Genomic DNA, 11,520 nt, shown 5'->3' on the forward strand with positions numbered 1-11,520 from the left:
ACCCTTTTGACCTCCAGAACATATTTCTGGCCAAAGAGTCCTCAATCTTGCGTTTTCTATACATACTCATAGTCTCCTTCTGATGTTTCATAAGCCATATAGATGTCCATATCTGACATTTTGAACTTATTTGTGGTCAAAGTGTCCTCAAAATTTTTCAAACTATAGAAAGTTATAGACTCCTTTTGATGATAAATCAGCTATACAGAGGGACCCTTTTGACCTCCTGAACATATTTCTGGCCAAAGAGTCCTCGATCTTGCGTTTTCTATACATTCTCCTTCTGATGCTTCATAAGCCATATAGATGTCCATATCTGACTTTTTGAACTTATTTGTGGTCAAAGTGTCCTCAAAATTTTTCAAATTATAGAAAGTTATAGACTCCTTTTGATGATAAATCAGCTATACAGAGGTCCCCTTTTGACCTCCTGAACATATTTCTGGCCAAAGAGTCCTCGATCTTGCGTTTCATACTCCTTCTGATGCTTCATGAACCATATAGATGTCCATATCTGACTTTTTGAACTTATTTGTGGTCAAAGTGTCCTAATTTTTTTTTCAAACTATAGAAAGTTATAGACTCCTTTTGATGATAAATCAGCTATACAGAGGTCCCTTTTTGACCTACTTAACATATTTCTGGCCAAAGAGTCATCGATCTTGCGTTTTCTATACATACTCCTTCTGATGTTTCATAAGCCATATAGATGTCCATATCTGACATTTTGAACTTATTTGTGGTCAAAGTGTCCTAAATGTTTTTCAAACTATAGAAAGTTATAGACTCCTTTTGATGATAAATCAGCTATACAGAGGTCCCCTTTTGACCTCCTGAACATATTTCTGGCCAAAGAGTCCTCGATCTTGCATTTTCTATACATACTCCTTCTGATGCTTCATAAGCCATATAGATGTCCATATCTGACCGTTTGAACTTATTTGTGGTCAAAGTGTCCTCAATTTTTTTCAAACTATATAAAGTTATAGACTACTTTTGATGATAAATCAGCTATACAGAGGTCCCCTTTTGACCTCCTGAACATATTTCTGGCCAAAGAGTCCTCGATCTTATGCTTTCTATACATACTTATATACTCCTTCTGATGCTTCATAAGCCATATAGATGTCCATATCTGACCTTTTGAACTTATTTGTGGTCAAAGTGTCCTAAAATTTTTCAAACTATATAAAGTGATAGACTCCTTTTGATGATAAATCAGCTATACAGAGGGCCCCTTTTGACCTCCAGAACATATTTTTGGCCAAAGAGTCCTCGATCTTGCGTTTTCTATACATACTCCTTCTGATGCTTCATAAGCCATATAGATGTTCATATCTGACCTTTTGAACTTATATGTGGTCAAAGTGTCCTAACATTTTTTCAAACTATAGAAAGTTATGGACTACTTTTGATGATAAATCAGCTATACAGAGGGCCCCTTTTGACCTCCTGAACATATTTCTGGCCAAAGAGTCCTCGATCTTGGGCTTTCTATACATACTCATAGACTCCTTCTGATGCTTCATAAGCCATATAGATGTCCATATCTGACATTTTGAACTTATTTGTGGTCAAAGTGTCCTAAATTTTTTTCAAACTATAGAAAGTTATAGACTCCTTTTGATGATAAATCAGCTATACAGAGGGACCCTTTTGACCTCCTGAACATATTTCTGGCCAAAGAGTCCTCGATCTTGCGTTTTCTATACATTCTCCTTCTGATGCTTCATAAGCCATATAGATGTCCATATCTGACTTTTTGAACTTATTTGTGGTCAAAGTGTCCTCAAAATTTTTCAAACTATAGAAAGTTATAGACTCCTTTTGATGATAAATCAGCTATACAGAGGGACCCTTTTGACCTCCTGAACATATTTCTGGCCAAAGAGTCCTCGATCTTGCGTTTTCTATACATTCTCCTTCTGATGCTTCATGAGACATATAGATGTCCATATCTGACTTTTTGAACTTATTTGTGGTCAAAGTGTCCTCAAAATTTTTCAAATTATACACTCCTTTTGATGATAAATCAGCTATACAGCGGTCCCCTTTTGACCTCCTGAACATATTTCTGGCCAAAGAGTCCTCGATCTTGCGTTTTCTATACATACTCCTTCTGATGCTTCATGAGCCATATAGATGTCCATATCTGACTTTTTGAACTTATTTGTGGTCAAAGTGTCCTCAAAATTTTTCAAATTATAGAAAGTTATAGACTCCTTTTGATGATAAATCAGCTATACAAAGGTCCCCTTTTGACCTCCAGAACTATTTCTGGCCAAAGAGTCCTCAATCTTGCGTTTTCTATACATACTCATAGTCTCCTTCTGATGTTTCATAAGCCATATAGATGTCCATATCTGACATTTTGAACTTATTTGTGGTCAAAGTGTCCTCAAAATGTTTCAAACTATAGAAAGTTATAGACTCCTTTTGATGATAAATCAGCTATACAGAGGTCCCCTTTTGACCTCCTGAACATATTTCTGGCCAAAGAGTCCTCGATCTTACGTTTTCTATACATACTCCTTCTGATGCTTCATAAGCCATATAGATGTCCATATCTGACTTTTTGAACTTATTTGTGGTCAAAGTGTCCTCAAAATTTTTCAAATTATAGAAAGTTATAGACTCCTTTTGATGATAAATCAGCTATACAATGGTCCCCTTTTGACCTCCAGAACATATTTCTAGCCAAAGAGTCCTCAATCTTGCGTTTTCTATACATACTCATAGTCTCCTTCTGATGTTTCATAAGCCATATAGATGTCCATATCTGACATTTTGAACTTATTTGTGGTCAAAGTGTCCTAAACAATTTTCAAACTATGTAAAGTTATAGACTCCTTTTGATGATAAATCAGCTATACAGAGGTCCCCTTTTGACCTCCTGAACATATTTCTGGCCAAAGAGTCCTCGATCTTGCGTTTTCTATACATACTCCTTCTGATGCTTCATAAGCCATATAGATGTCCATATCTGACTTTTTGAACTTATTTGTGGTCAAAGTGTCCTCAAAATTTTTCAAACTATAGAAAGTTATAGACTCCTTTTGATGATAAATCAGCTATACAGAGGTCCCTTTTTGACCTACTGAACATATTTCTGGCCAAAGAGTCCTCGATCTTATGCTTTCTATACATACTCATAGACTCCTTCTGATGCTTCATAAGCCATATAGATGTCCATATCTGACCTTTTGTTCTTATTTGTGGTCAAAATGTCCTAAAATTTTTCAAACTATATAAAGTTATAGACTCCAATTTTGATGATAAATCAGCTATACAGAGGGCCCCTTTTGACCTACTGAACATATTTCTGGCCAAAGAGTCCTCGATCTTGCGTTTTCTATACATACTCATAGACTGCTTCTGATGCATCATAAGCCATATAGATGTCCATATCTGACTTTTTGAACTTATTTGTGGTCAAAGTGTCCTACAAATTTTTCAAACTATATAAAGTGATAGACTCCTTTTCATGATAAATCAGCTATACAGAGGTCCCCTTTTGACCTCCAGAACATATTTCTGGCCAAAGAGTCCTCGATCTTGCGTTTTCTATACATACTCCTTCTGATGCTTCATAAGCCATATAGATGTCCATATCTGACTTTTTGAACTTATTTGTGGTCAAAGTGTCCTCAAAATTTTTCAAACTATAGAAAGTTATAGACTCCTTTTGATGATAAATCAGCTATACAGAGGTCCCCGTTTGACCTCCAGAACATATTTCTGGCCAAAGAGTCCTCGATCTTGGGCTTTCTATACATACTCCTTCTGATGCTTCATAAGCCATATAGATGTCCATATCTGACCTTTTGAACTTGTTTGTGGTCAAAGTGTCCAAAACATTTTTCAAACTATATAAAGTTATAGACTCCTTTTTATGATAAATCAGCTATACAGAGAGCCCCTTTTGATCATCAAAAGGAGTCTATAACTTTATATAGTTTGAAAAAATTTTAGGACACTTTGACCACAAATAAGTTCAAAAGGTCAGATATGTCAGCTAATACAACATCACAAGAAGTCAGTCTGTATGTATAGTAAGAACTCTTTGGACAGAAAAGATGTTCCGTAGGTCAAAGAGTATGCCTGATTTGACTCATAACATATGTGCTATCGCATTGCACTGAATAACTAACTTATTCATTTTTGCTTTGAAGGGAAACATAACATTAGTGTTGCATTGCACAAACGATCTAATAATTAGCATTGAATAATAATGTATTATTATATCTAACTTTATCAGTTAGATCTTTTATGCAGTGGAATGTAACTCCAAAAAAGGTATCTCTTCAATGCACATCGGAATGAGATAGTTGCTGTATGTTTGCAATGCACTCATATGTTATTCTTCAATGCACAAAGTTTGATCGTCTGTGAAATGCAATGCAACAGCACATATTGTATTGCCTCAAAGCACAACGCAATGAGTTTGGGAATGAGTTAGTTCTGGTGTGCAATGCAATGCAAGTGCATATATATATTATTCTTCAATGCACAACGTTAGATCGTGTGTGCAATGCAATGCAACAACACATATGTTATCTCTTTAATGAACATGGGAATGAGTTAGTTCTGGTGTGCAATGCAAGAAGTGCATAGCCTATATGTTATTCTTCAATGCACAACGTTAGATCGTTTGTGCAGTGCAATGCAACATGTTAATAAACATTTGAAGGAGTTAGTTCTGGTGTGCAATGCAAAGCAAAAAGTGCATAGCCTATATGTTATTCTTCAATGCACAAGATTGTTTGTGCAATGCAATGTAACATGTTATCTCTTTAATGAACATGGGAAGGAGTTTGTTCTGGTGTGCAATGCAATGCAAAAAGTGCATGGCCTATGTTACTCTTCATTGCACAACGTTAGATCGATTGTGCAATGCAAAATGTTATCTCTTTAATGAACATTTGAAGGAGTTAGTTCTGCTGTGCAATGCAATGCAAAAAGTGCATAGCCTATATGCTATTCTTCAATGCACAACGTTAGATCGTTTGTGCAATGCATTGCAACATGTTATCTCTTTAATGAACTTTTTGCATTGCATTGCACACCAGTACTAACTCATTCGCATGTTCATTAAAGAGATGACATGTGTGTTGTTGCATTGCATTGCACAAACGATCTAACGTTGTGCAGTGAAGAATAACATAGGCTATGCACTTCTTGTATTGCATTGCAATAAGGAATAACTCTGCAATGATCAATCCACATTTTTAAACCAGCTAACAATAGGCTCATATTCAGAATGTCATTCTCGTATAACGCCAACGCCAACAAATTGGCTTCCTTTGTGAAATATAGCAGATTTTTAAATAGTTTCAAAAGGTTATATGTTTATGTTTAAACACTATAGTCACCACAGGAGTAAATCACGCACATCTTATTTTCATTACGGGTGCTGGATCACCAGTATAATCCATGTAGTAGTAAGTAACAGATCCGCACACCGAATAAGCTCCCATTCAAAACATTTTTTTATTAGTGACGTTTCGGGCCTCACATGGCCCTTCCTCAGACTAACAGGAAGTGTACAAACAGTTACCCCTTTTTTTAAAGTCTGTATCACGTGACCCCACCATCACACAAATTGGATACATCCATCAACATACATTGATATTTACATATTTATACATCGTGTCCAGCAAGGATATATTAACATATTTACATATTGATTCCCACTGTTAATTGTCTAACATATATATATATATTAATTTTATTTTTTTTTATTTTTTTTTTATTCCAGTGTAAAAAACATATCAGATGGTACATCACACTTATTACATTATTTGTACAGAAAAAACTAAGAGATTCAAAGAGACTATATGTATTACCATTCATAAAGACTATCCGTACGTCAAGACAAAAAACATAGAGAATCAACAAGCATTATTGAAAAATCCCTATCAAGGTAAAAGTCAGATGGGGATTCGGACAATTGTCAAATTTGATCAGACAAGTAAAAAAGCATCTGTTATAAACACAGCATTTCATTATTTATATACAGAGGACCAAGTTATTCAAAGAGACTATACCTATAAATCAAGAGACTGTAGAGAAAATAGCAAAGTAGAGAATCAAAAAACCATATTGTTATTTAAATCATCCATTAATTTAGAAAAGGTCTAATATCAAAATCCTCATTGAGGCCTCTGGGAGCTAAAGTGTTTAATGTGTAAATCCAGAACAGTTCCCTTTTTAAAAGCAAATTATCCACATTACCACCCCTTCTAGGACATTTGATATTCTCAATTCCCACAAATTTTAAACTAGAAACATTGTGTTTGGCATTCATGAAGTGTACAGCCACAGGGCTAGATGTCACACCATTTCTAATCGCACTACGATGTTCTGAGATTCTAGTTTTTAATGCTCTATAGTGGTCTTGCAATTAATTAATTTAATGTTTTTTTTTAGTCCATTTTTAGTCTAAAATTTCAGACATGATAAAGCCCTATGCATGGTTGTACTAGTGGAAAAGTGATATATAAGCTGCAGTCCACTCCACAGACTTAATTTAGTTGTTGTATAACATCAGGCTTACCTGAACTAGTTGCACATCCACCACCTTGTTCACTCTCTCCTCTATTAACGAGTATGAGCCGTACTTTGCACAGTGCCCTGGAGAATCTGACCTGGGTATAATTACAAATTTGAATTATGTCTCAAGTTTTTATTAACCAGTGTCTGTAAAGACAATCCACCTGCAATATAGAATCCAGGTTGTATGTAAAATTAAGTAATGCCATAGAATAAACAATTCTGCTTTACCTGCAGTCACCAGCAATAACTAGGCCTCCATCCATTGCCCTGAGGTCACTCAGATTCTTGGCCTGATCGTTCTGCCAGGCCTGAATGATGATAGGGATCGTGTAATGGCGCTGATGACGAAAGTAGGTGCTCACGCTGATGCACTGAAGACCAAACAGGGTCATCATTCGCAATGTCTGGGAGGCCAAACATCCAGTAAAATGAATGGCCCCACTTAAAAGGAGGTTGCAGGCTGGCATATTCCTGTGTAGGATCGGCTGGTTTTGCCAGAAACGCTGGTAACCACATGATGCACAGACCTAGATGTAAAAAAAAAAAAATCAACAGTACATCAGGATTCAATATAGAGTAAGTAGTACTGTACATTACTGGTCAAACGTTTCTTGTTTTCAGTGGAAACACTCATGAGATTACCCTGCATAGGAAATATAGCAAGCAGAACATGATGACATTGTCACAGTAAGAAATAATGATTTTAATCTAAATTTGTGATAACAAAACCCTACCTGCTCTATTTTAATGAATGTCCCTCCCTGCTGCACGATTCTACTCTCACACTTCTCACAACAGGCCGGGCAGATGGCAAACAGGGCCATGAGTTCCGCTTTGCAAACAATGAATTTATCAATGCCACTAAATGGAAAAAAAAGGAGGAGGAGGAGGAAGAGGGGTGTCATTCAAACTACCAGATACACAAAAATGAAAATTCAAAGTTGGTCTATGTTGGTTTTAAATTATCTCACTTTTGTTGGGGGTGACAAGTTTGAAATGGCTCCTCCTCATCCTCGTCAGACATCTGGTCTTCTGGCACCCATGATGGATCACTGATGATGACAGAGGGATCCTCTTCTTCATCAGTTTGTTCAGGACTAGTGAGGGGGGTGGAAGTTTGCATCCTTAAAGTTGTTTGAGTCCCCACACTGACCATCTTGGGCTTTAGGTTCACCTGTACAGCTGTGGCAAAGGCAGTAAACATACTGTCATACACATATGACAATCATGGCAAATCTAAGAGGTTATGTTTTGGTGTAGGCTATGTTTTAATTTCATCAACGTGTATGGAAATGTCCTGCATGCATATAATTCGGCAACGTATGTTTTAGACAGCATATCAACCACTCAAACATTAAATCATCCCAGAAATACCCAAGATTTACCGTGAGACATTCCAAGGGGCTTCAGATTACATTGTGTCCCTGTGTCACAAGTGGAGGAGGAGGGCAAGGGGTCATCTATGGTAGCACTGTCTGCGGTCTCCTGCGTCGAGGCATCTGTCAACATCTTGCGCAAAAAAATACAAAATGGTCAGCAACACGATCACGGTTAAATACATATGAAAGAAAACCGTAATAGTCAATTTCCATCCACTTTAAATCAAGCAGCTAAATCAAACAAACACACACACACACACACACACACACACTGTTGTGAAAGTCGCTTGATTATCACCAGTGATCCAAACACTAACTTTAGTCAAGGCGCTATCTAGCTAAATATGACAAGCTTCTGGACATTGCACTTTTATTTTGGTTTTCATATTCATGAACCACGAAATGTGCTTTTCTTATGTCAGACTGATAATGACTGTAGTGGAGGGGAAACACTATGTAGTATACACAGAGCTAGCTAACGTAAACATTCGCTTGAGGCTTACCGTAGCCAGCTCTCGCTTGCGGCGGGCGGCACTGATGTTAGTGCTTCTCGGTCTTGGGGCAGGGCAGGCAGAGAGGTGCGTGTGCACAGACGGCACGGCGGTCGGAATAAGCTGTACCTGGCTCAGCGTCTTCAGCCCAAGAGAAACCATCCTGATATCCCCTGGGTCGTAATCCTCCTCCCTGAAATGCGCGCTGCAGATCTTTGAGTTTGTGGTGACGGAGGTCATTGAAAAATGTGCCCGCCTAACACGGACAAATTGTACCCACTGTCTGAGGGTTGCCTTGTCCTTCATAGGGAAGCCATGGACCCTGTGTCCTGTTTTGGTGGAGTTTTTACATCCAGCACAAACACAGTAGTTCACCATTGTCAATGGTAAATTGAACTAGCCTATATATTTCTATCTATTTATCTATCTATCTAGCCGGTAGCTAGCTATCTATGCTAACGTTATGCTATCTATCTGCCTATCTCTCTATACTAGCCTATCTATCGATCTATCTGTCTGTCTATCTATCTATCTATATATATATATATATTATCTATCTATATCTATGTATTTATCTATAATCTGCGCTATCTGAATGCTATCTGAATGCTATCTGAATGCTAACTGAATGCTATCGCCTACTACTCGTTTCTCTAATCGCTCTCAAGGCGGGCTTTGGTAAATTCTCTCCCCAACGTGACGTAATGCAATGCATTGTGGGGGAAAGGAGGATCGTTGCAAACCGCTGTAAGATAGTACCTACTTTTTCGTATTATATTGCGTTTTGTGATACCCAACAACATAAAATACAATGGATAACAGTTTAAATGTTTAATACCAACAAGTAAACTGCACAAATTCGATGAAAAAAAAAAAACCTGCAACATGGCCTTTAATCCCAAAGCAATGAAAACTGTATCTCTTTATTCATCCTTTTTGTCCTCTTAAGGTAAATGCATAGCATTGTTCTTGGTTTTGTTTTGTTTTTTTTGTTACCCTGGCAAATTATTTGTGTCTGTGTATCTTTTTTGTTTGTTTTGTTTTTTTCCATGTTTATCTGTATTGCTTAATGCTTTGTAATGTTTAAAAAAAAAAAAAAAAAAAAAAAAAAAAAAAAACACTCAGCCATGTTTCAAACGCTGAATGATTCAGCGTTTTGAACGAATCGGTTGACTCAAAGATTCAATGGCCTATTGAATGAATCGTTTGAATGAATGACTCCATGACTCGCTCATTAACACGGTCGCCTGCCGCCTCCTACTGGCGGTTTAGTTTCAAAGTATCATTCTTTTCAACATTCCTTATTTGTTTATTCAAAAAATATTTACACTCCCATAATCTCATTTAATACAGTAATTTTTCAATGTAAATTATTTTATTTGATTGGTAACAGCCTAGTGTCTTATTATTCTAATTGAATGTATTGATCAAATTTAAGAATTTGAAATGAAAGGTGGAGCATGCATTTAATAAAATTAGGGAAAAAATGCCCTTTATAAAGGTTAAAAAAAATTGTTTATAACTATTATATAGTTATAATAACCTTATAATAGTTCTTCATAGTTCTAACTGGATGACTCGTTCATGTCTTCCTCTGCAAAACAGGGGAAAAAACATATAATTTATCAAACTATTTCCCAATATACACCGCGTTATTAATAGCTCGAATGATTTATACTTAGTGAGAGAAAATAAAAATCAGTTTTCTCACCTGCCTCCGTCGCTTTCATAACAAGACGAAAGTGGAGGCCGTTTGTTTGTTTGTTTGTTTGTTTGTTTGTTTGTTTGTTAGATTATAAATGATGCGAATGAACATTAGTTCAGCTCCACCCACTGCTGTTCTGCCGTGTCTGTTTACCGTAACCATAGTGACGGGAACTGAGGAAGTGACGACATTCACTTAAAGTCACCATGAATTCAAAATTGATCATATTTTTTTAACAGAATATTGCAATGTTTATCATTATTCTTATTGTTTAATTCGTGTGCACTTTAATCTTTAATCAAAAACATAAATTTAGCATCAATTCTCCCTCTTTTTTAATGAAATAATGAAAAATTAGCATGAGTGAGAAATGTTCATTTGCTCCATCTAGTGGCAATAGTCATGAAATGCCATGTTATACTATTGTTGTCCACAAGAGGTCGGCAGAGACACCCAAAGCAATGAGTTATTTTGTGGTTTTTGTGTTTAAATTAAAGAATGTGGAAAATGTGCTTTTTTGTGTGTTGTTTTCCCTTTCCCTGAGGAGAATTACGTTGAAAACGAAAATAAAAGAGTAAAAATGTCCAGCTTTCTTGACGTTAGAGGAACGTGTTTTAAAAGGTATAATGTTCCTGAAATGTTCTTGTTGAAACGTGACATTCCAAGAACATAAAAATGTCCAGTTTCCTGAATGTTGCTAGAATGTTATTGAAAGGTTAGTGTGATGTTCCTGAAACATTCTTTCAATCATCTTTCAAAAGAGTAATAAGAACACAAACTACAACTTTATTCAGACACAGCCTTGAACTGAAGATAAAAGACATGAACTCTCTGAAGATCTGACTAAACAACTCCACAAACAGCATTACCAGCTTCACTTTTTATTGCTAACCAGACTGACTTTATTTACTGTCACAGAGAATGCAGAGAAGATGTAGAGAAGGCTTTTGACTGGGTGGAATGGAAATACCTCTTTTACACACTAGAGAAATTTGGTTTTGGTGATAACTTTATTTCTTGGGTGAGGTTATTATATTCCGCCCCCCAAGCGTCTGTCAGAACCAACAATGCCCGTTCTGACTATTTTCCCTCCACCGCAGTCCACTCGTCAGGGATGTCCCTTGAGTCCACTCCTCTTCGCCATCGCTATCGAACCCCTTGCTATTGCACTGAGCGTTGATTCAACTATAAAAGGAATAAAAAGAATGGGTACAGAGCAAAAAGTATCTTTGTATGCGGATGATCTCCTCCTTTATATTTCTGATTTAGCTAGATCGATACCGGCAGCTCTTAATATTTTGAAATCATTCGGAATAATTTCTGGTTACAAATTAAATCTGAGCAAGAGTGAAATTTCTCCACTGAATTCTGCAGCTAGGGACTATAATTT

At 36.6% G+C, this 11,520-nt stretch overlaps 1 protein-coding gene across 1 annotated transcript; it reads right to left on the bottom strand.

The window, feature by feature from the left end:
• Positions 1-6,047: 6,047 nt before the first annotated feature.
• Positions 6,048-9,043, bottom strand: LOC311278718 (uncharacterized protein; the record flags this gene model as incomplete). The annotated part of the gene is made up of 7 exons (XM_084389727.1): positions 8,438-9,043; positions 7,941-8,064; positions 7,527-7,737; positions 7,290-7,416; positions 6,784-7,082; positions 6,557-6,647; positions 6,048-6,062 (listed from the first exon to the last, which is right to left on the bottom strand). The coding sequence occupies exons 1-7, from the start codon at positions 8,801-8,803 to the stop codon at positions 6,048-6,050; spliced, it is 1,233 nt and encodes a 410-aa protein (XP_084245853.1). The 5' UTR covers positions 8,804-9,043.
• Positions 9,044-11,520: the final 2,477 nt, after the last annotated feature.

This window comes from Rutilus rutilus, assembly GCF_951802725.1.
Source record: "Rutilus rutilus genome assembly, chromosome: 19".
In the NCBI taxonomy this organism is placed as follows: Eukaryota; Metazoa; Chordata; class Actinopteri; order Cypriniformes; family Leuciscidae; genus Rutilus; species Rutilus rutilus.